We start from the raw sequence: 25,485 nt of genomic DNA, 5'->3' as shown, positions 1-25,485 counted from the left end.
TTGCATGCATTTATTTATAGCGTGTCTCGTCGCTTCCTGACATCGGCTTCCAGGGCTCCGTCAAGCTGACTCAGTATACCTGATTTCTTGCCACAGAGACCTTTAACGTGGCACAATTTGTAGGTGTTGCAAATAACTTCTCAATTGAACTACACTTGCAGAGTGATTTTTGCATGCAAGCACGCTCGCGGCTCACCAGTTCACAGACGAGGCGCCCCTGTGGCGCGGTAGCAGAGACGGGTGGTACACGATCGACTGATGCTTGGGCCACGTGATCACCTGCGCGGATGACGCAGCAATTAACGCCGCGGTTGAGACATTTCGAATTCTCGAAAGAGCTGCTGTCGAGACGATAGCGTTGTCATTTTCTATTGTCAAGATCCAACTGAACATTCGCAACTCTTTATGATTCGCTAAATATTTTTGCGAGCAAGCGCATACGTCACCTATAGAATGAGACTGCGGCGCGTCAAATAGTAAACAGGTACAGCTGCCAGCAAAAGTCTAGAGACCACGGCATCTGTGAGAAATTCAAATTTCTTCCGACACAGCCGTGAAAAGTGGACTTGTCTCAATGCTTTGCATCGGTCGACCATGCACACGTGGGCTGTGCCACTTGATTTCAGCCTGCACGTCCAGGCTGCGAAAAAAAAAAAAAATCTGCGGTTCTGTGATTATTGCATGCAACTGTACTTCTAAGAGGCGGCTTTATAGTTTCGCATTCGTGTACATCGAAGGAAATTAGCTCACTGACTACATTAGTATTTAGGAAAGGTATTGCATGTTTTAAGAAAGCGTTGGGTGAGTTCTACGAAGAAACATTTCATGACCAATAAAGTAAGAAAGACGGACTTCACTATAGCTGAGCAGCAAGATGACAAAATCAAGTTTTAAAAAAATCATAAAAGTAATGAAACAGACGGCAGTGCAACGAGGGAGAAATATTGAAGCCAAGCGACGACGCTAACACACAGAGGAAGGACCCGTCGGAGTTGCTTGAAAAAGAAAAAAAATCAATAAATACAGCAGAGGGCCACTCAGAGGAAATGCCGCGCCGCCCAAAACATAGACAGCTGGCTTGACAGCAAAGATTACCGTGATGATAACGCACGACGGCCTGCGGATTGCAATTCCGTGAAATCGAACCCTCGGTGGGGTCAATTTGAGTTTCTGTCGGTTTCTTCAGCCAGGGAAGCACAGTGATGACAGATATGCGATGACCAGCTGCGTAGCCAGGAGGGTGGGGACACCGGGAACGTGCCCCCCCCCCCCCCCGAAAAAAAATCTGGCTACGACACTGGGGCAAGATGACGACACCTGAGACCGATGCCAAGAAAACAGAATGAAGCGTCCTTAACGCCTATTTGCGGCAAAGCGAGAACGCCTGTCCGATATCAAATCGAAAAGCAAATAACCGCGAAGAGAAATAGTGGAAGGAATGCCACGGACTGCACGTGGACGAATGCACACGTGCGATATCGCGGGCACCACGTTTGCTTCACGGCGGGAAGGGCGCCAAGTGCTCGAGAGAGAAGGGTGTTGGCAGCGTCGCCTCAAACACGTGCTACCTCTTACGCACGATGAAGTGCTATACGTAAGTGATACGGTGCATCGCTGTCGGAGCCGGTCGTAAAACTTTCGCTTCCCTTAAGATAACCACCACAAAACTTTATTTGGGCATATCTAGCCAATGTACGCTTTCCTGTGAAGTCTATCGACCAACTCCCAATTCACCGGTAATATTGCTCTTTCGTTCGCGTTGCGCGTTCCGCGCTGCGTTTGTACAGAGTACCTGAGGTATGGGGTTCGAACGCAGAGGGCTCTTGCGTAAATTTGCTTTGCGCACTGGTCCTGTCACGTGTGTGACACTACTTTCGCTTCAAGCGCCTGGAAAAAGCAGCAAACGAATTCATCTCTGCAAGCGACATTTGGCTAAAAAGAGGGAAATATTTGGCAAATATTATCTTACACTTGCGCCGGTTTCAGATTCTTACAAGTAGATATAAAACCGTTAACCTCGCACTCGGCCGCGCAACGCTTGAAACAGGGAAGTTGGGCGAACGTAGCCCAGCATTTTTCCGGAAGTGCGCGCGAACTTTCCATCTTATTACACATGATGATGATAATTTCTTTTTCGCGCGTCTCGGACTTACGGCCGTCACTGCGCGTTGCATAGCGCAGCTTGCAACGCCGACACCGACACCGCGTTCCAGGAGACCCGCTCAGTGAATGCGTCTCTCTCTCGCTCTCATAGCGCGCAAAACCTCTTCACCTCGCAGAGCACGCGCGTACGAACGCGCCAGCTGTGGACGAAGACGAAGACGCTCGAACGCAATCATATGGTTCGCATAAATGTATGCTCGGCAGGCGTGGCTGTATAGCGTAGTGATTACGACGCTCGCTTTGGGAAAGGGGGTACGCGGGCTCAAACGCCCCCTCGGCAAGAAGTGCAGCGATCACGTTATCTTTGCTTTCCCGAGACGTAAATGCTTGCCCCCCTCTCATATCTCCCTCGCACCCGACACGCTCCTTCTCTGCGCACTGCAAAAGTACTTTCCACATTTCTTTTACGAGACACAGGTCCCCATTACGTCCACTTAAGCTCACTTGTATTTCGCGTATCTGAGTTTGTTCTTAGAGCATTTCTCAAAATGTGATGGTCTGTGTTGCGCGATTTATCGTTTTTTCATGATGCGTAAACTTCTTCCTTTTTTTAATTTTTATTGCGATAGCAATTATATGGACACTTCATCCGGATTTCTGCCGTCGGCGTCGCCGTCGCCGTGAGGTTCCGTATAGATAAAATCTTCGCCGCGCGCCGTATGCCCCAGAGGCAGCGTGCGGGGACGCGCGCTATCACGGAGAGCGAACGCACTCAATCTCCCACGCGCAAGCAAGGAAGCGGAAAGCCAGCGCCGGAGGGAGCGGGGGGGGGGGGGGGGGGGGGGGCACTTCTCTGCCAACAACCGCGCTCGTCGCTCGTCCGCACAGTCTCTTATCTCTCCCACGCGCAAGCAAGGAAGCGGGAAGCCAGCGCCGGAAGGAGCGGGGGGGGGGGGGGGGGGGGGGCGCACTTCTACGCTGCCAACAACCGCGCTCGTCGTTCGTTCGACCGCACCGTCTCTTATCTCCACACGGCTCTGACCTTTATGCGCATTCGCCGCTCAGTTTTCGTTGAAGCGATAGACCGCACGTACCTTCGCCCGCTGCCAGCGTTTTGACAGTCGTTGGCTGCAGTCATTCAGTGTGATCTATTCATGTTTGTTTGTGCGCGCTCACACCACGCTTGTTCATTCAGTTAGTAATAGTCGGGCCACATTTTCCAACGCACGCTACACATGCAATGCTGCCCAGATCGGCAGTGCAGCACTACAGGTGTGTCCCTTCGCACGCGCTGCCCACGGTAAGCGCTTCTCATCAACACCACCGTTTCACACGCGCCTTCTCGTGGTCATCGAGTCTCTCTTCATGTCGGTCTACTTACGCCGCAGCACACCTGCTTACTTAATCCAGCTCATGTTTACTACAATTCATATTGCTACCAAAGCCGCTCACCTTACTTCGTATGACATTGTTGTGTTGCTATCGCATTCATCGCTTCGCCCTTAGGGCGAAACGGTGACATTTTTTTCTTGTCTCTCGACGTTCACGCTCCGGTCATGCGCTGCATTGGCATGGTAGGCGTATATGGCTACGCTAGTCCAGCGTCACCGCTCGTCCCGGCCCACTGCTCATACGCGCTGTCTGGCGCTAGTTGGGGGAAACGGTAGCGGTATGGACACCCTGCACTATTCGGAGGGCGCTACGACGTTTCCATTTTATTGCGATAGCAATTATATGGACACTCCAAAGCAGATTTCTGCCGTCGGCGTCGCCGTCGTCGTCGCCGTCGCCGTCGCCGTTGCCGTGAGGTTCCGTATGACGTCAATGGAGATGAAATCGTCGCCGCGCGTGGTGGTAAGTGGTTCTTGAGGGAAAGGGAAAGGTTGGCGCTATCTTCTGCAGCCCTTGAGGGAGCACGGCTCAGCGCCAACGGGGAGGGGTAAGTGGGAGCGAAAGAAGGGATAGAGTGGAGACGCCATGGCTGGGCGAAGCAAAACCGGCAGGCATAGGCGGCACGTATCAGGCCGAGATGGAAGGCCTTGGCGTGCTGCAGAGTCTGCAGGGGTGTTGTGCCAGGCCGGTCAGGCCCGGGGTGGAGTGGGAGGCCGTGAGGCCTTCCCGCTTGTAGAAATGTCCTTAGAGGCGTGCGGAGAGCCCTGACGAGTCAAGGAACTCCACGACGCCTCGAAGTGCAGAAAGGTGGTGTCGGCCGGGGAAGAGGAGATCTTCCTCCTTGCCACAGGGGAGGCCCAGGCGGCGGAACTCCTGCAGGAGTGGGCCCCGCTGCTGGAGGTACGCCGGGCAGGCCAGCAGGAGATGTTCGATCGTCTCCGGCTCCCCGCAGGAGCTGCAGGCCGGGGACGTCGCTCGTCCCAGTCGGTAGCTGCGTGCTGCCGTCCAGCTGCAGCCGATGCGGACGTCGCCGCGCGCCGCCGAACGCTGTATGTGCTAGTGAAAGGGCGCGAGGGACGCGCGCTTTCACGGGGAGTGAACGCACGGCGGAGAACAAACGCGCGTTCTGCGCCGTGCTCCCTTAAAGGCTGCAGAATTAAGCGTCTCTTTCCTCCTTTACAATCACCATATATGTAGAGCAAACGCGACTTCTTCAGACACGCGAAAGGCCGTGGGGGGGGGGCAAAGACTTCAAAGAAGGTGGAAAAGACTTCCGACGCTGCTCGACGAGTGTCGCGTTCTGATCTCGTCGAAAACCTCCGAGCCGCCCCCAGAGGCTCTTGCAACAGTCACCAACGCCGCGCGCGTTTTGTGCGAACGCGGGAAAAACGCCGACGGCGTCAACAACAGTTCTGTGTGTTGCCGGTGATGCTGCATGTCCAAGTTTGAACAGCTGATAAAACTACTATCCTTATTCCGTATAGCTCTCTACAAATTTGCTATCGCAATTGATGCTTCGCCTTTCGGGTGAAACTGCGACAATTTTTTTCACCCCAGCGTCGCCGACATTGGTCGCTAGGGAGGTGATGAAAATGATACGCCATTCCAAACGATAGCGGTCACTTTTCGTCGCTCGTTATGCCCTGCGCATGCGCACTTTCGACGTTTTCACAACTCGGACAGTCTTGCCTCGTGATAAGCAATCGAAAGTGTCATGGCCAATGTATGCAGCGTCTCTCCAGTTTTGCTTCCCACATTCGCTAGGCTGTGTGTTCTGGCACTGCTGTGTACTCTGCAAAGCTTCAGCATAGAAGACCGTGATGCTGTGCCAACATAAATTAATGTTTCCACCTCTTCTTTTTTTTTTCTAGTTGCTCTGTGCTCCCGCTTGCTATTTTTTCTCGTGTACACATTGGTTGCCCCCTTGTGTCTTTTGCCAAATTCCTTCCCAATCGAATATGTAAATGAACGTGCGTTGCCGTTGGCGTACATTCCAATTGAGCGTCCCCGCCCCTCCGTTTCTTCTTTCCTATTTGTTCTAAACTGGTTTTGTGTAATTTCTACGAGGTTTCCTGAAAATGGTGATCGTAATCGCGTGGCTGCTCTGCCTCACCTGCAATTATTTTAAGGTCAGACCGCTATTAGGTAGGTGTCAGTATACATGTCCAGTCGACGCACATTGCAGTCCGTGGGTAAGAAAGAAGCAGACGCTGCGTGATGTGGTAATCTGGAAACTTCGCACCAGCGTTGCTCGCTCGCACGACGAGGCGGAAGAGGAACGCATTTACACGCGTGTCTTCTTATCGACCACCTCGAGGCCGTTCCGAAAACGGAGCCGAGATCGGTTTCGGCCGGCCGCTGCCGGTCGCGCCTTCCGGGCAAGCGGCTTATCGGACGCAGCGCCGCCGTCCACCCTCGAAATGAAGTCACGCGCGTGGCGCCGCGTTTCTGCGAAAGTGAAAGCTGGCACTTCAGCTCCTACAGCTGCTGCTTTAAAACAAGTATGTTCAACAAAAGCAGGGAACAGAGGTGAAAGGCCTGTTGGCATGGTACGTGCGCGATTGGGTCGGGTTAACTTGGGCTGTCAGGAGTGGCCGGTGTGACATGCGCGGCATGTGGATATGAATCGCTCAAGCTCTCCTTTACGCAGGCACTGTTATTTGTTGAGAAGCGAGTTGCATTAAAAAAAAATTGAAGGACGCTTAAGCTTCGCCTTTAGGAGTGGAACGCAATAGCATTCAAAGATCCCTAGCTGCTTATCAGGCTTTTTTTATCGTATATTCAAATTACAATCCGACACTATCACATCTGTAGGTTGTGGTTAAGTCGTACTTGACGATTTTTCTGACGGATTTTACTTTGAGAAATTTAATTTTGTTCACTAACGCCTTGCGCCACGCGAAGGGCCTGCTCGGTCGGGGTGGTTCGGGATGATGATTTCGGCCAACGATGCCCGCGAGCCCACGCTGACACCGACGCCGATGCCGGATTTTTTGCGACACGTGGTCATTAACGCTATCGCGTTAACACAGCAGACTGGCGGAGTGATGGGCCTGTCGTACTAATTTACTAGCTTCGGCTGTGTAAAATACAAAATAACCAATATGTCATTTTAAGATCATTTAAGTTCCTGAGCTAGTTGGCGTGTGTATTCGGTATTCAACTGGGGGCCAGCAGGAAGAGACCAAGCGCGAATCCTTTTTATTGCGATAGCAATTATATGGACACTCAAAAGCAGATTTCTGCCGTCGCCGTCGCCGTCTCCGTCGCCGTGAGGTTCCGTATGACGTCATTTGGAGAAGAAATCGTCGCCGCGCGCCGAACGCTGTATGTGCGAGTGAAAGGGCGCGAGGGGCGCGTCTTTCACGGGGAGTGAACGCACGGCGGAGAAAAACGCGCGTTCTGCGCCGTGCTCGCTTAAGGGCTGCAGAAGTAGGCGTCTCTGTTCTCCTTCACAATCTCCATGTATGTAGAGCAAACGCGCCTTCTTCCGACGAGCGAGAGGCCGTGGGGGAGGGGGAGGGAAGGGAGGCGACGTTTAGCTGCGGCACCAAGTGCCTATTTATATCACAGGCTCCGGCAACAGTCACCAACGCCGCACGCATTTTGAGCGAACGCGGGCAAAACGCCGATGGCGTCGACAACATTTCTGCGTGTTGCCGATGCTGCTGCATGTCCAAGTTTATACAGCTGATAAAGCTAATATCATTACTCCGTATAGCTCTCTACAAGTTTGCTATCGCAATTGATGCTTCGCCTTTCAGGTGAAACTGCGACAACTTTTTTTTCCCTTCTTACTCGTACTTTCCTTCGCGCCACTCCTCTCAGATGCATGCTGAATCCGATAAGAGAAATTTGTGACCACGTTTCGACCACTGAGCATTATTAACTGCAATATAAGCGCAACAGAGCTCCGAATAAAGGTCACACCATCCAAGCGTCGGCTACGTTCGAGCTGCACAGGTTGTAACGCAGTTCCACCCTCAATTGGCTGTGGCGCGTTCATCAGGCAAGCCCAGTGTGTGCGGCCATACCGAAATGCACTCCGGACGCCGTCAAATGCGTTTGAACGCAGCGAGAGCCGATCACCTCCATGGGTATGAACTGGCTGCAGAAAGGTAGCACGTTGAGCTCCGCCCGGGCCTCCTCGTAGGTGCGCATCACTTCGGGCAGCACACCACCGCCGCCCTTGGCTCGCCAGCGCGCCAGCTTGACCACGCGCTCCACGCCGCAAGCCGACGCCGTGGTCGCTGCACGACAAGTTGTTGAACATGTAAAGCATACCTGAAGCAAGCAGGCGATGTGTCAACGCCCCGTTTCAAAGGGGATGCCGATAAATCATTGCCACCTATCACCAGCTTAAGCAGTGGCGACGGTCTATTTAGATCCACTGCACTCTCACATATCTGTCAAACACACACACAAAAAAAGCATTTGTTGAGACACACCACAGAGCGCCTGCTGATGAGTAAACCATTCTGAAGTGTTGAAGAAAGTCTTAAAGACTTTAGTAAACGTAAATTCTTGTTTTCTTCACGATTCTTCCCGTCCATAGCAGATTTCCTCAGACTCTCTCGACTTGGTAAAACTTACCTGCAGAATGTCTCTAGACAGCCTCTAAATGCAGTGCTGCATTTCTCCGGGGACTCAAGCTTCAAACTCCGGGAGCGTCTAGTATTTTTGGAGACTACGAAACTTAATGAGACTCCGCGAGAAGCTTAATGCGTGTACGTGGCTGCACGCGCCTTCTGTGCGTCCGTTGTTGAATTGAACTCTGGGGTGTTGCGTGCCAAAACCGCGATTTGATTATGAGGCACGGTGTAGTGGGGGCTTCCGAATCAATTTGGAGCACCAGGGGATCATTAACGTGCCCCCAATGCACGGGACACGGACGTTTTCGCATTTCGGCCACATCGAAATGCGGCCGGGATTTGTTCCCGCGACCTCGTGCTTATAGCAGCGCAACACCATGGCCGCTAAGCCACCGTTCATCTGTTGCTTTAACTGTCATAGTTTTCCACAACGCCAGTAGTATCATACCAGGCCGTCAGCTAAGCAAGAATTTCCAGCTTTTCATTAAATACAGAATCTCCGTATCGACAACCTGTGAAATTGTTTTTAGGGAAAGAGAGAGAGGACAAGCCAGTCATTAAGAAGAAGTCTGCTTGCACTGTGTATAGCGTTAGACTTCCTCAAATCATTTTGATAGGGGAGGACAAACACGCATCTCGTAGGAATCACTCCGGCCGGGTGTTGAAAAAGAAGAAAAAAGAAAAAACTGGCAGGTGCAACTCCAGTTGACATCTACGTAAAGCGAAGCATTCTTGGTGCGAGTGGCTCACGAACAATGTGTGCTGTGTATATGAAATGTGGTCTTCCAGTTGGTGTTGGTATTCCATATTGGTATTAAAGAGCAGCATGTTATGCACGAAGAAATGATTTTATTTGCCGTGAATTCTAGACAGGCCGGATATTATATACACATATTTACATGCAGTACATCACACACACACACATATTCCCACGTGGTGTGGCACAGCAAGGGGACTGGGGAAGAGGAGGACGAGCAGGCGCGGATCCAGGGGGGATGTCCGGATGTCCTGACCCCCCCCTCAGATTTCTGCATCGCCCCGTCGCTGACAGGGGGATGGCCCTGTTGCAAGAAAATATGGCCACCAGCATTCTTCAAAAGTATATTTCGCGACTACCAGTGATATCAGCCATGTAGAAGTAAAGCTAGCTCGCTCACAAGCTTAGTTGTATTCCGTCGGGGTGTGGTGTCGCGAAGTTGCCGTAGTTATTTTTTCTCATGAACACCTTCGACCTCCGGGCGCCGACGGTGCCTTACTCGTCCCGTAGGTGGCGTCGAATGAACGAAGGGACGTCCCTTTTGCCAAACACGCCGATTTCCGCGCGAGAGCCTTCGCGCCTGATCAACTTAGTTGCCCCTTGGGGTGTCATCTGTTCCGTGACCAACCTGCTTAATGAAAGAGACCACTTGCGGAAGTGTTCATATACAGGGTTTGTCCGAAAAGTAATGTCAGTGATTATATTGTGAAGCGACTAAACGTCGCAGGGCGCTAAGACCAGTTGGGATTGGTGGAAGGGGAAGTTAGCATACGCACGCGTGGTCGCTCAGTCGTCTGCGACAATCTGGAGAGTAAGGACAAGGTTTTTCGTCAACTCATTTTTATTTACCGTGCAAGCCGTAATGCAGCACTCGTTGGAACAAAGGATTGCCATCGAGTTTTGTGTGGAACTCGGCAAGTCTGCAGTGGAAACTTTTCCAATGATAAAGACAGCTTTTGGTGATAATTGTTTGTCAGAACGTCAAGTTTACCGGGGGCACAACGTCTTTTTAGAAGGTTGTGAAGAGGTCAGCGATGAAGCCCGCGCTGTACCGCCATCAACGACAATCAGCGACGAAAATGTGACGCGCGCGAGATATCTTTTGTACGCAGACCCTTGTTTGAGTGTCCGTTTAGTGGCACAGACAGTAAACATTCCAAAACGTACCATTCACGAGATTTTGACGAATAATTTTCAAATGCGAAAAGTGTGCGGGAAGATCTTGCGCAAAATATTAATAGACGACCAACAATAAAGCCGAGGTGAAACATGACAGGAGGTTTGGGACTTGTGCGAAAGTGACCCCCACGTTTTGGACAATGTCATCACAGGTGACAAGACTTGGGTGTTTGAATACGACCCCCAAACAAAAAGGCAAAGTTCCAAGTGGCACAGCTCGGCGTCCCCTCGCCCCAAGAAGACCAGAATTAGCAAGTCAAAGTTCAAGACCATGCTGATTGTGTTCTTTGACATCAGTTGGCCTTGTCCACCATGAGTTTGTACCCCATGGCACAACCGTGAACGCCAAATTCTACGTGAAAGTGCTCAAGCGACTCAAACGAAGGATTCATCGCACCCGGCCTGATATCGGGGGCGATTGGAAACTTCACCATGACAACGCACCATGCAGCCTGCACCGCCTTCCTTGTGACCCGCTTCCTGGCCGATTGAAAGATGTCAACGGTTCCCCAGCCGCCCTACAGTCCTGACGTGGCTCTCCCAGGCTTCTTCTTTCTGCTCTTGAAAATTCCAATGAAAGGACATCATTTCGCGACCGTTGGCAAAGTCGATGAGGCTTGCACCAAGGCTCTAAAGGACATTCCTAAGGAGGCCTACCGTGACGCCTTCGATGGTTGAAAATCTCGCTAGAAGCAATGTAAGGACGCAGGAGGAGCCTATTTTGAAACATTTTATTGTGTTGTACCGATCTGATCAATAATTTCTTTTTAATCGACTGACTGACATTACTTTTCGGACAAACCCTGTATAAATAACAACTAACAGCTAAACTAAGAACTACGCATGGGCAACTTTTTTTAACTGTAGCACTCATTGTGATCACAGTTACACGTTGACAATATCCAGTACGAGCACAGTACCGTTCGTACGCTACGTTTTTCATTGTAACTTCGCAGTTTTATTGCCGTACATTAGGCATAATAGGGTCAAAGCCGCTGGATCCGTTTATCTGAGTGGACGTTCTCGCGGAGCGGGGCGAAGTCTCGAGCAGCGGCTGCCAAGTGGGGGAGCGTGACGTCAGCGGTCAACGCCAGCGCGCGGGCCAAGGATGGCGTCGCGTGGTTAGAGAAACGTGAGCAGATGCGCGCCTTGTGTAAAAGGATGGCGTCGCGCGGGAAACAAAACATGAAGATGCTGGCTCGCGCTCTCGGCTACTAAAACACATCGTTCTTCTTGTAGGTGGCGTCGTGAGTCTTCATACGCGGTGATTCGCATATCGTAAACAACCAGCGTAGTGGTTGCCGCGTTGGAGCTCCAAAGCAAACGAAGGTGTCTCAGCCGATCAAAAAGAATCTCCTTAAGGAAATCAATGCGTCCCAACAGAACGCCAAAGACGGGCCCGTGCTTACGCATTTATAACGAACCTGCAACAGATCATCCCAAATTTTATTTTAAGAAACAATACAGGCTAGATATACCAGGTGTTCAAAATTAAGCATTATGGTTTTCTTAAAGTTAGGCACTGGGAGGCACGTGAAGAGCACCTGCGCAAGTAAGTTATGTGGCCAGGGGGACACAAAGTGAGGTGATAATTATCGCTGTCAGCAGCCGAATTGACTAAAATGGAATAATTGACTGCAGTGAGAAACACGACTGCCTCTAAGTTTTCAATACAAACATACCCACTTACAGCAGTCGACAAAAAATAATTGTTCAATTTTAGTTAATTGGACTGTTCACAGACTATTATCATCTCACTTTGTGCGGCTCCATCGAAATGCGGCCACCGCGGCCGGGATTCGATCCCGCGATCTCGTGCTCAGCAGCGCAACGCGCCTGAGCTGACTGAGCCACCATGCCGAACACAAAGAGCAACAGGTGTTGCTCTAGACGTATAAAACGCGGGTTTATCGTGAGCAGAAACGGTGAATTTCGATAAATAAGAAAGGCTGCTATCATCATCATCATCATCATTGACAGAAGCTGACCCCCCCCTCAGAAAAAACCTGGATCCGCCCCTGAGGACGAGCTTCGTCTCGGCAACTTTTTATGTTCCTCGCTCACAGCAAATAGTGTCACTAACATTTTACGTACATTTCATTTTCTAGTGTCTGTCCACATAAATTTAATTAGATTGCTTTGGGTGCCTGGACATAAAGGATTAGTCATGAACGAAATGGCTGACAGTCTCGCGAGAGCCGCCCTCAGTGGCCCTGTATTACCATTACTTCCTACAATAGCTTACCTAACGACTACTAGATTCAGGAGATTTTCAATTATTCAAGACTTTTTGAACCCAGCTGTAGCTAATTTCTCAGAATATCGACACCTCCTATTCCCTTGGCCCCAAAATTCTTTTCACACCAGAAAAACTGGTCATCTTTACCCGATTACGTTGTCGAGTACCAATATTAAACTTCTATCGTCACAGGGCTGGTCTGGTGCCCTCCCCTCTGTGCCCATTCTGTGGAGAAGATGAAACAATAGATCATTTTTTTTTAACACGAAAGTGTTTTATGCCGGGGTCCACCAAGACTTCACTGACGTATTTCCGTCACGGAAATACGTCAGTGAAGTCAGTGATTTCCGTCAGTGATTTACGTCACGGAAATACGTCATAGAACATAATACAAAGAAAGAAACCAGAAGAAAAAGTTCCACAAACATGCACAATTTGGAAATCGAACCCACGACCTCTCGGTCCGCGACGATAGATCGCCGAGCGTTTAACCCATTGCGCCACAAACGCATTTGCAGAGAGCTACACAGACGCGCCTTATATATCTAACACTCCTCCGTGTACCCGCGCTATTGCTCGGGGCGGTGCCGCCGCCTACGAGCAGAAAAGAGAAGTACTGCATTATGACACTAACGCGCACCGACAGTGAACGCTTCGGTGGTCTCAGCACTACGACGCCTCGATGCCAGCATTCGAAGGGACGCTGGCATCAAGAAGCACTACCAACGCCACCACCTAGGTGGCGTTCACCGTACTCAGCACAGCGGAGCGTGGCCTCCGCAATTAGCTCTGAAAATGTTTCTGAAGTTGATCGCGGAGGCTGCAATTACGACGCGCTGTACGCGCTGATTTGACTCGGTGACGATTCAGTTACGTGCTTTGTCTTGCGCGTTGTATTAGTGTGTCAGTTACGTGCTTCGTCTTTCGCGTTGTGCTAGCGTGTGCAGCGTAGTGCAGCTTCCATATGCACGACGGTTGCTCATGGTCATCGACGTTGGTAGTCGTGATGGAGGAGACGTGCCACCAGGCGTCAGCGTGGGTGCATCAACGCCTAAGGGCGCTTTAGCCACAAAACACCAATAGACATTATATATCAATGTGCAATAAACATTACACTACTTCTGTGAAGACACGTTTCACTTTCGTGTTCTATACCGATTCCTATATAAGAGGGATCAACCACATTTTTTTTTCATATCCTGCCGCCGTTTTTCTTCTTTAAGGAAAAATATTCTAGAATCAAGATTTACACAGCTTGGTTTAAGCTTTTCTATTCTAAATATCATTTCATTAAGAGCATCCTCTCTTAGAAAGTGCCACGGGGATATTTGCTCAGCCGTGGAGGAATTTATAAGTGCTTCAAATAGATTTTCTTGAATTCTTAAGCATTTTATTTTTGTTCATTTTCTCCAGTTACCTTTACCAATTTTAGTATTAACAAAGGTTGCCTAATTCCATCCAAATCGTGGCCAATACCCCGCAGTGGGTATGCGCTATCATATAAGGCATACCATACCATACCATACCAACTCGCGTCGACGCTTATGCTTCGCAAAGTGCAAACGCCTGGATACTCACTCAGCGTGCACTACAACAAGGTATACACGACAATATATATATATCAGTTTAAATTTTCAGTGGTGATCCATATTGTCGTGTGGCGCTCTGGTGTTTCTGATGCGTCGATGTCTTCTATAGTGCAACTGCGGATAGAAACGCGCCATGCGTCTCAACGCGCTTGCTTGCCCGCGAGAAAGGGTGTTCTATGCCACTTGTCGACGCATGCATCCTAGACAAATTATGTAAGAATATTGTGTAGCACCAAGTGACCCGCTCTGTATTTGTTGCGAAGAAGATAATAAAGAAAAAAAAATCCGTGGCTTAATGCTTTCAATATGAGGCTTGTGTGCTAGAGGTCCTATGTTCGAATTCTGCCATCGGACAATTTTAATAACGTTTATGTAACTGTTTATAACGCCGCACATTGTTGAAAATGATGGGCTTGAAAAGTGCCAATGCCGTCTGAAGGCACAAGGACAAAGTTTAGGCACGGCCACATGTGCACATCATTCCCATACGGGCTGAATCGCCATGCTTGCAGCTTCCGTGGACAATAGCGCCACAGTTCCCTCTTGTAATTTTTGTACGAAATTGTATGTTTGAAATGGTAAAATACTACTTCGCTTCACCGTTCCTAGACGGCGCCACCATTCGTTAAACGCATTCGGCGTTAGAGACGTACGAAAAAGTTCCTCGAACGCGGCAACAAAGCTTCGTCTTAATACGTGTAAAGCAGCGCTCGAGAGCCACTACGTATAACTATGTTGAATATACGTTGCTTAATTGCTCGATTCAAATGCCACAAAGCTATGAGGGACGCCGTAGTGTAAGACAAAAGCTATTAAGCTCCTATCTAAATACACCGAAACGAATAAATCTTTTTTTTTGGCCAACTTTGTTTTGAATTTCATGAGGTTTGTCGCATTTGAAAGAAACATTTAAAATCTAGTGAATTATGGACCAGAATGTTTTTATTTAGGCCATCGTTTTCTTTTTCTTTGAAAATTATGAAAAATTCCAAATTTCGGAAACTCAACTATCAAGCAAAGCTTCGCCTCAATACGTGTAAAGTAATTTATTTACTCAGTAAATAAAAACGATATCACAATGCTGTAAATACAACTAATAATACATCTAAAGTGGACGAAATTGATGCAATATACACGGCTTTGAAATTGAAATACACCACTAATTTGTGAGTATATATATATATATAGGACTTTTGCACAACCCTCGTAAACATTGTATTAATTTCAGGTAAGTTGTAAGTTCACACATGAAACTTGTGCGCTCTATGTGCTCTAAAGGATGCCACTTCCAGAACTATATGCGACATCGGTTTTTAGTGCAGAGTTCCGGATTTAAAAACTTCGTGCTTCAATATTTGTGAAACCTACGAATATTCGAGAACTTTCGTAAAATAATTCCCTGCCTTAAATCACAATTCTGCATCTACAGTCACTGGACTTTAATTCATCGCTGATATATGCAATATTTCGTTTTCTAATTGACACAGCAGTTGTCTCATAAAATCATTTCTGCGTTTTACACGCATTTGAATGAGGAAATCGGAGTTGTCCCCGCGCTAAAGCTTACTCTTAAAATTCTGATCACAGGAGGCTATATTCTTTAACTTGCAGCTCTAATGATACGAACAACGTGCGAATTGAAGGAGTGTGCTGGTCTGGGCTGGTTGGTACATCATTAGGACGGGAACAAACAGCGCTATAGGACTGGACGAAGTGAGTACAACAGACATGCAAGGCGCTGAACCAACAACCACTGGTTTATTGCAGGGAATGCAATATATACACAAGCGCCTGATGTGATGATTTCATTCCCTTCATGGCGCAGAAACCGTGTTTTTTCTAGCCTTCTGCGCTGAACCTGTGTATTGTGTACATTGCATTCCCTGCAATAAACCAGTGGTTGTTAGTTCAGCGCCTTGTGTGTCGAACTCACTTCGTCCCGTCCTAGCGCTGTTTGTTCCCGTCCAAATGTGCGAATATTTTTCAAGTTAGTTTAATTCCTTTCGCTTTGTTAGTCTCGAATGAACGTCAAACAGACCTTTCAAAACACCTGAAAGGATAGTAAGAATAATTCATGAAGTGAAAAATGTGATTCATCTGCCAATTTAATGAAGAGAAATTTAGAAATTTCGTATGCGATAACAGGAAGATAATTATTGCACAGAAAACTACAAACACAACAAGCGGGATAAGAAAGCAAGAGTGTTCTAAGCATAAAATACTAAGCGCTATTTTTAACTTAGGTGTGCCAGACGACGAATACAAGCATTCTACACCACTGTAATAAGATTTAAATACAAACCACATGTCTAATAAGTAATAAATGTAGAGGCACAGCTGTTTATGTTTGACAATCCGTTTTTTTTTTTTTTTATGTGCACGGTACAACACTGCTTGGATACTGGCTAAAGGATAAGTGCATAAGAAATCTCTGTACGCACGTGCTTTCTGTTTTTGCGTGTTTTTTTTTTCTTTTTTTCTTTTTTCTGCCATGACCGCCTTGGACGGAAAATTGCAACATTGTGCTTGCCAGCTGCTAGACAGGCGAATTCGAATGCTATTACAACCACAGCCTGATTAGAGCGTTCTTTTTTCTGAATGAAGTTTCATTGTACTTTATAGACGACTCCGCTTACGGACAACTGCAGTTCTGACCAGGAACCTAAATGTTTAAACGCAAGACTGTGATTCGTCGTGTCGAAACAAAGTTGAGAGAATGTCAAAAGCCTCACGAACAGATCGTTTCCAGGTCCAAGCGAAGGCCGAGTATAGCGACGTTACAAAATATACCTGTCGCATGCCGGCGCCATTGACGGCGGGGCGCGGCATGCGACCTTTCCTAACGTAGCTGCACGCGCCCGCTTTCGCAGAAATCCCCGGCCGTGAGTTGCTCCTGTGTCCAGAACAGGGAGTGGTCAAGAAGCTGATGGTCGACGTGTGCAATCACTGCATGCGCTTACCTCGAAAGTGGTTTGCAACTGCAATTTTTCTGACAACTGCGTGCTCGAAGAACGCTAAACGCTATAGTGATGTCTTCCGATTGCTATAGAGCAAGAATAGCAACACATTAGATAGGTAACACATTTATTCGAGACTATTCATTTGACCGGAGAAAGAGGTTAAGAATTCATTGCGAAGCCCTGCAGTTAAATTTACTCTGTGAATTACAACTCTTGCCAACTTCGTATATATATATATATATATATATATATATATATATATATATATATATATAATTTGCGTATGCAAATTCGAGTGCCGCTGAAAAAGCGCGCGATAAAATACAACTATTCGCATGCGCAAAGCATCGAGTTGCCACGGGCAGCGTGTCGCTCAAGAACAACACCTGACCTATTTTGCGGAAGTCTTCAAAATTTGTTTAGAAGATAATAATATAGGTTTATATATAGCTTTAATATAGGTTTATATTAAATATTCGTGTACTCTAATAACAAAAAGGCATGATTACTACAAGTGATACATGCGTCATGAAAGTTTATTATCTGTGATATAGATATATGTGGGAGGTTATGTAATTGCGTGTATACTCTGCGTTGGTCCACTCATCTGAAAAACTGTGAACTTCCGTGAGGGCACTGGGAATCTTTGAGATATATTTATGTATCGAACTGTGCATGCTTACACATATATACAGGTATATACTTGTGCATGTTGGCGCCTTCTGTGGCTTCCTGGACTCCGGTGCAGAACGTTAAATGTGTTGCTGCTCTTCGACTGTATTCGGTGCTTCTCGGTATGTGTTGCGTGTGACGAGGAGTAGCCGGTGCCAACCAAAAGGCGCCAACCTCTCCTATGAAACCACGCCAGTAGTAAAGAAAGAGGCACTCGGTCGCGTGAGCACGGTAATAATTTCACGTAAAGTTCCGATGACAATTTTTTTTCACTTTAGATGGTCTGACAGGTGCAGTTTACAGAACTGCGGTATCTGCTTTTCGTGCAGAGTTGGGGGATTTGGAAACTTAATGCGTCAATTTTGTCAACCTTTCCGAATTTTGAGAATTACATTATAGAATGCAGGCCTTAAACCAAAAGTTTGCTTCCTCGAGTCACTATAGAATGTTACTTTCTCTCTGAAACGCAACAAATTCCATTCAAATGAGCCCAGCGGGTGTCTAACAAAAAAAAAAAAAAAAAAATTCTGCGCTTTACATGTATTTGAATGGGAGAATCGCAGTCTCCGCGAGCTACAGCTTGCTCTTAAAGATAAATTAGCTCAAAATAGGCAAAGAGTCCTTTCGTACATGCGAAGTCCAAGTATACTGCAAAAGAAAATGACACTCAAGAGCAGCATGAACGCGCAAAAATTGCAATGTGTCTTTCTCTCCGACGAAACATAAAAACTCAGCGCCTGTTTCTTCGCTCTCAGTGCCTGTTCCGTCTCGTTTTCGTTGGCTCCTGTGCTTTCTTGCGGTGAACGCACACTACCTGGCCCAACCTAGTTTCGTTAAACACAAGAACTGTTTTGCGCAGTCCCACGTGTAGCTCAGAAAAAAAAAATTCTAACCTGGTCTGTGCAAATAAAATCTCTTTAGTTCCTGTCAAACAATATTATTATTTGTAATATTCAGTCGGGTTCTCTTTGACTCTCTTACCATTACTCGTTGTGTAATATGCGCACTTTTTTTTCGGAGAAACAATCTCCTGAGAATGATAGAACTAAAATGCGACGCCCTGTTTCACCACTACATAAGAACTTCACGGGACGAGCGGGCCAGCGCAGAAGACTTCGTGTTGCTGCGCCCGAGGCTCGAGGCGGAAAAAAAAAAAAAAAAGACGCTCTTTGGCAGACCAGGACCCGAAGGCCTTCGTGTTTCAAGCAGGTGCTGTGTTTCCCGAAGGGTTCAAAGAAATTTCTGTCGGCCCTCTTACTCGCGCTCTTACTACATATCAGTTTGTCGGGCCTTTAACGAGCTGTGCCGCGTCGTTCGGGCGGAATAACTGCCGACCAGGATCACCTTGCTAAATTCCAGCCTGTAACAAAGACCCAACCACGTACATACCATCACCTAACTCCTTATCTATTCTTCCCCTTCCCCCACTCCCCTAGTGTAGGGCAGCCAACCGGGCACGTCCTTGGTTAACCTTCCTACCTTTCCCTTTCTCTCTCTTTCTATATAAGGCTATGATGACTCTCTTGCGTGATCTTTTAATGAGTTTAAGTCCATCGGTATACCAACTATGCTGTTCGCAACTATCAGTACTACATGTGTGCTGCATTGCGTTGCGTTGTCGGTGTATATATTGCGAGATCTTTCTAGTATAACCAATATGTACCGGTTCTTTCGATTCTTATTCTTTTCTTCTGCAACTTTATTGTCGCTTAGGAGTAGAAACTGTATATGTTTTTAAAGCCTAATTGTTGCTATAGATATACTACAGTACGTAAATTTTCTATTGCACCCTTGCGAACACACAAGGGTGCACACACGTACGGATACTACGGTTTAAACCTTCAAGTTTAAAAGGGGGAACTTTGGACTTCTCGGCAGTAACCAACATTTTCCCGCCAAAACAAAATGCGAACAGTCTTGAAGGAATACTCACTTCAAGGGTGGGTTAGTGTACCTCTATAATTAATCCTTCCAAAATGACTTTGCCAAGAAGCTTCAAAGTAGAAAGAGAGCGTCCCGCTCACCCAACGCGTCCTCCCGGCCATCCTTGTCGGGCACGGTGAAGACGCCGACGATCTCGTGGCCGTTCTTCTGCAGCAGCTTCAACACCTCGCTGGCGAAGGCAGCTCTGGCCGATGATGGCGATCCTCATGGTCGTCGGCGCTGTTGCTGCTGAGCTACACACCGGCTGTTGAGCTGCGAGACATATAAACAAGCTGCTGAGGATGACGTCACGTATTCCCGGTTGCGTGAGCGTCTGCTTCACGGCAGGAATGGATGCGGGGAAAGGGAGGCGGCCGTTGAGCGAGAGATTACCTTAACGAGAGGTCAGCCAGAGGGGAAGAGCACCACGTGCACAGCGCAAGATAGTATGCCGAAGACAGATAGGGAAAGTGAGACGGCGAAGATCATAACCCGAGAGAAATATCGGCTGTGTTGGTCAAAAGTTATCGAGTCAGGGCGTACACTTGGATTTCTGGTGATATGATGGGACTCCCTGAATACTTTTTGACAGTCGGGGACAATGAGAAAGTAGGAGCTTCCCGCTCTTCGTGCAGCCTTTATCTACCGAACTCGAGGCACTAGTCCCGCTACAGGGTATTGCGATGGAGACGCGGCCAGGGCACGGTTGGTGTTATTGGGGTGACGCGCCATGCTAGTGGCATCCGCTTAGCGGGGCTCGGGCAGGCCCCGGAACATACGTACATCCGTGAGCAAAAGTATACGAACCACAGGGTCGCCGAAAAAACTCAATTTCTTCGTAATTAACATGCATAAACTGAAATTGACGAGTACACTGGAAAGTTCGCAATGCCAAGATTGGACTGCAGTCCTCAATTTCAAGCTGCATTCGCAGGCAGTTGAAAAAAATCGGCTTTATCGCGCAATCCCTGGTCCGTATACTTTTGCTCACGGGTGCACGTGACCTACCAACGTCGTACGCACAGCGCGCACCCGCTGTAAACATTCACGGAGAAAGCTTCAGACTGCCTCTTCGACTGCGCCTGACTCACTTCAGAAGAAGCGTGTAATAAAGCGTTGTGTCACTCCCGCACACGTAAATATGAGTTGTGAATGCGAAAGCATTCATGTCCAATTGAACGGCGCTGAGCGGTCCTTAGAGTTTTGCGCTGCGAGTGATGTGTCATACGTGCTGCCCGAGCCAGCAATCAGCAGAAGCCTGCGGTGCCCGCGTGTCACCGACGCGGCGATGCATGCATCTTCACTTTCGCCCGCTCTGCGCCGTCGAGGCAGCGCTCGTGCCGAGAGCGAGGGTCACGTGGAGTCGCAACGATGCCCTCACTGGCGTGCCCGCTCTGCTCCGTCGTGACGTGGCGTCGCAGGCAATGCGAGTGTAGATGCCGTTCCGCTGCTATACAGACGACATACGCCGGCATTTTCGCTCAATGGCCCATTTGACGCTTTCGCATAAAAAAGAATTGTCACAGAATACACGGTCCCATGCCAGGCTGCATTTCATAACGATTATTTACTTTTGATATGGCCATTCAAGTATTGAAGGACCCTGATATGACTGTCGAGATTGTGTACTCTGTAAGTTATCATTCTCGGGGCAACTCTAGTATGTGTCACTTCCTATAACCTGTTGCCATATCTTGCACATGCAGGCATACACTCCGCATCTTATCAGTTTCGCCAATGCGTCCTTTTGCGAAAAAAGCATTGTTGTTATAAGTTCGTTTGCTCCGGTGGCTACAAGCTGCTACTGTTTGTTCACGCTTCTTTGTTGTCACAGTCGCTCAGATGCGATTAGAGGAATCTAGTCGTTAAGCAACCGCACAAAGTGGTCAGCGGCACTCAAATCTTAGTGACCCAACGGTATCAGAATGTTGGTTTACCTTAATGTCCGGTATGTGCAATACGAACAAGAATATATGCGAGAGAATTTCGCACCGCAATATCGAAAAGAAAATGTGTGCTAAAGCTACAAATGCACTCGGTTTTGGTCATATACTGTTCTTAATTTTTTTACCATACACAATTTTTCAAAATCGTTTGTAGCAGATAGCATAATTAGTCCCTTGAGATGTATTCCTCAAAGAGGCGGACATTACTTGCACGATAAATCGAAATGCATAATCAACAAATTAACAAAAGATTCCTCATTAACTTACTAATTAATTAATTTACGGCACGTATTGCAATTTACACATTGTAGCCGATGAGTTTGCAAGGCGCATCCTCTAGGAATGAATATTCAGGATGACACCAGTTTCGAGATAATTCCCAAAGTGTGCCTTGAAGTACATGGGCGTTCCAGTTACTTTTGTGCATCAATGCATAAAACGGAGGTTTGTTAAAAAAGTAAGTAGAACAATAGTGCATTTCACCGTAAGGTTTCATAGGCGCATATCTCGAGACCCGTGCGATCCTTGGAAGTCGTTTCAAGTGTAAATGCTTTGCAAGATCACACGCTACAATTCGTAAATTGCAATATCCATCGTATATTATTGATCATTAAGTTCGTTAGCATATTTTTGTTTGTTATTTGATTATACAAATCAATTTGTCGTGCAAGTAATGTTCGCCGTTTCGAATAATCCAGCTCAAGGACTACAATTACGCTATCTGCCACAGCTGGTAATGTTTAAAAACTCTGTATTGCCAAACAAAACAGAAAACGACACCCCGTATAAGACTAAAAGAAACGTTTAGAACTCATGAACGATGGTACCCAAACGTAGTGAAAGGCTTAAGTTTACCCGCCGCGGTGGCTCAGTCAACTAAGGCTGCTGAGCACGAGATCGCGGGATCGAATCCCGGCCGAGGCGGCCGCATTTAGTTAGAGGCGACATGCAAAAACCCCCGTGTGCTTGCGTTGTAGTGCACGTTAAAGAACCCCAGGTGGTCAAAATTAATCCGGAGCTCTCCACTACGACGTGCCTCATAATCAGAACTGGTTTTGGTACGTAAAACCCCAGAAAGAAGGAGGCAAGTTTGTCATGCCAGTGCGACATGCCCGTGTGAGGTCACAGGTATACGTTGCACAGTGATGTCGCGTATATCGGCCGTATTTTGCCCATAGAATGCTACCAAAGGCACCACGGCGCTAAGTCTTAAGCGTACTTTCGAATGCATTGTAATTCTAGTTGACAGACAATGAGCTAACATTCAAGAGATGCTGTCGCAACCAGACATCGCGGAAGCTCGCGCGGGAAAGTGGTGTAGTCGGTCGTTCTTGAGCCCTTTCTGGCTTCTCTCGCAGTGAGACGTTTGGCACTCGGGAAGTGCAACATCCCGGCCCAGTTCTCTATTTACTGCCTCTTTAATGCCGCGAACCGAGGCGAGCAACGCAAACAACCATCAATGTCATTGCCCAGCTTAATTGCTGCCTCTAAAAAATAAAAACTGCGAGTTCTTTCTGTTCTTGCCATCACGCCGCAAGCGTCGTGTTCGATAAGTGGAGCCAAAAAGGGGCCGTTTTAGAACTACGCGCAATCGTACCCGCAGGGAGAGCAACACAGAACTGCTCAGGACAGCGGAGTCGTTGCGTCGGTACGGTAAGTAGCCAAAACAATTTGGTGCCCCCGTAAGTGTGTTCCCGCGAGCAATAGCGAAGGAAAACATGTAAATTAACGCTCGAGAAGTCACAGCGGTTCAACAGCAAACGTAGCATAAATGTGCTACGCGCTAAAAGAAATTCGCAGTTAGAGAGGAGCAACATTGTACATATTCGCCTGTCAAGGGGTTATAGATTTCCGAGAAGGTCAATGCGAGACAGCAGATTGTTCAAAATACGTGCACGGCGTACCTTGCGCGGTGAAGGGACGTGCCGCGCCTCTCTTCACTTGCGACGCACTAACGATTGTGCGGTGGACGCGAGGAACATCTCGCGTCGGTTTGCAAGCAATCCGCGGAAACAGTTGCCCCGGCCTGACGTTGGCGCGGCTTCCATCCGCTTCGGCGAGAACAACCGATTATATGTTGAGAGAAACTCGTTTTTTTCCCCTGCGTTTTTCGAGCGCGTTGCTTCGAATAGCAAAATCAAACTGCAATGCGTTAATGCTCCTGAGCCCTACCTGTGCCTACCTGGGACTTCCAAGGCGGTATACGCTTTGCTTTATTTATTTCTTTATTTTTCTTCTTTTTTTATTTTCGTCCTCGCTTCCTCGCCCTCGAATTTTTCGGGCAATGAGCTTAATACCAGGCGTGGCACACCGGGATTACTAAGCTCCTCCATCCCGAGATTGTGTTGGAGGAGCTGTTAGGATGAGGACTCCGATCACCGGTGCAGTCGGAGCTGTCAACCACGGCTGCTGGCTGAAATCTCGCATTACCGTAATTGAAACACGCGTGAAGCAGAGAAATGGCCTCAATGGACAACCGCTGTACACGAATACATCTTGCTGCATCCGAGTGAGAAAGCTAAATTCTACCCACTTACGGAAGCAGAATTTCTATTTAAGCCAACAAGTTTTATCAAGAATTGCCCACATTTGATTATAAAAAAAAAGAATACGATAACACGGGGCTTGCAACTCTGTAACCTTGCATCAAAGACCGATATCATATATCTATAATTTACGCGTGTGTAAACTGTATGCCGCCGCGGCAGCTTCGTGGCTGTGGCGTTTTGCTGCTATATGTACGAGGTCGCGGGTTCAATCCCGGCTAGGGCAGCAGCTACATTTAGATTGGGACGAACTACAATAGAAGTTCGCGCACTTATAGGTTTAGGTGCGCGTTAGAGAACGCCAGATGGTCACAATTAATCCCCCCGACGGCCGTGAAATCGTTAATTGTAAGGATGAGTTTTGCAAAACTTGCATTAAAAATTATAGGGACAATCCAGAGCGGTGTTATATCATTATTTTTAGCTTTGTATGGCCCAATAGATGCAATAAACTTGAAGCGCCTTTCTCAGAAAAGAAGCAGGTCGCCGACCATAGTGAAAACAAAATTACTTTTCCGTACGAATCCCTCGCTCACAATGGGAATGCCGGAGACGTAAAGTTTGGGAGTGTACACGTGACCGCGGGCGCCAGATGATCGGTTCAGTGCATGTTAATTCTGCTCTGAACAATTAAAGCTTCTTACTTTTCTTTTTTCTTCGTCCTTCCGATTTTTTTATCTTTTTTTTTAATTAAGCGGATAGCCTAAATAAAAAATCTACTCCCTCCGCTTGGCATTCGCCTTTCGTTTTAAATGCACCAAATGCTATCATACTCGGCGCAGTCGTTGCAGAAGAAAAGTGCATCGCCGTTGTCGTGAGTTCAACAGGCCGATATTTCCCGCGGTAAATATATGAACAGCAGGCGCTGTAATCAGGGAACGAGCGCGCAAAAGTATGTTTGAAATACCAGCGCTCCTCGCGCTCGTACAGGACAAGAATGCTTATATCTGCGTAAACTCAGCATATATAGAGAGAGAGCGGAGGCCTCCGGCGAGTGGAGCGGCAGCAACGCAACCGCAATGTTTCGGTGAACGGAATGCTGCCGCCGTCGATGCGTCGACGTCACAACGCCACAAACCTGGGCAACGACCCTTGACGACGGCGCGCGTTGTTGGCGCGTGCACGCCACCAGCAGCTCGCCATGCTTCACCTAGTGACCGCAATTGCGTGGCTAAGGTTAAATAAACGTACTCATTGATAACAGCGAGGAAAATAAAAATTAACGCTTTCACAGCTGAAACGAATTGCGGACGTTTATTACCTTCGACGACTCGTGTTATCTCGTAAACAAACAATCAATAGAAACATCAAATCAGTTCGGACGCGTGGAATATTCTTTGAAGCTTCGTTTGCGTTTCTTCGGTACAAAAACGACTGATTAGCAGTAAGATCAGGGGTTGTGCTACTGTTTGTGATGACGATGCTAATAGCGATGACGATGCGACAGGTGGATTTAATTTAGCTCGGTAGTCAAAACCGGCATTTATTTTTCATTATCCTCGCCAATGAATTCAGCGTGACCTTGCTAATTTCCCAGCATTTTTGCGCACTTTAATAGTTTATTCCAGGCTTCGAAAAGCCGTCACA

At 47.8% G+C, this 25,485-nt stretch overlaps 1 protein-coding gene across 1 annotated transcript in view; it reads right to left on the bottom strand.

The window, feature by feature from the left end:
* The window catches only part of LOC119431415 (cytosolic 10-formyltetrahydrofolate dehydrogenase-like), a 31,136-nt gene extending 10,980 nt beyond the window's left edge, over positions 1–20,156 (bottom strand). The window contains 4 exon segments of the mRNA XM_037698905.2: positions 197–279; positions 7,585–7,745; positions 19,508–19,607; positions 19,609–20,156. Of these exon segments, the coding sequence (XP_037554833.1) occupies positions 197–279; positions 7,585–7,745; positions 19,508–19,607; positions 19,609–19,635 (371 nt within the window). The 5' untranslated portion in view covers positions 19,636–20,156.
* Positions 20,157–25,485: the final 5,329 nt, after the last annotated feature.

Source organism: Dermacentor silvarum, chromosome 10 (assembly GCF_013339745.2).
Source record: "Dermacentor silvarum isolate Dsil-2018 chromosome 10, BIME_Dsil_1.4, whole genome shotgun sequence".
In the NCBI taxonomy this organism is placed as follows: Eukaryota; Metazoa; Arthropoda; class Arachnida; order Ixodida; family Ixodidae; genus Dermacentor; species Dermacentor silvarum.
The sequence above is the reverse complement of the archived record's forward strand: the minus strand, read 5'-3'. Positions and strand labels throughout refer to the sequence as shown.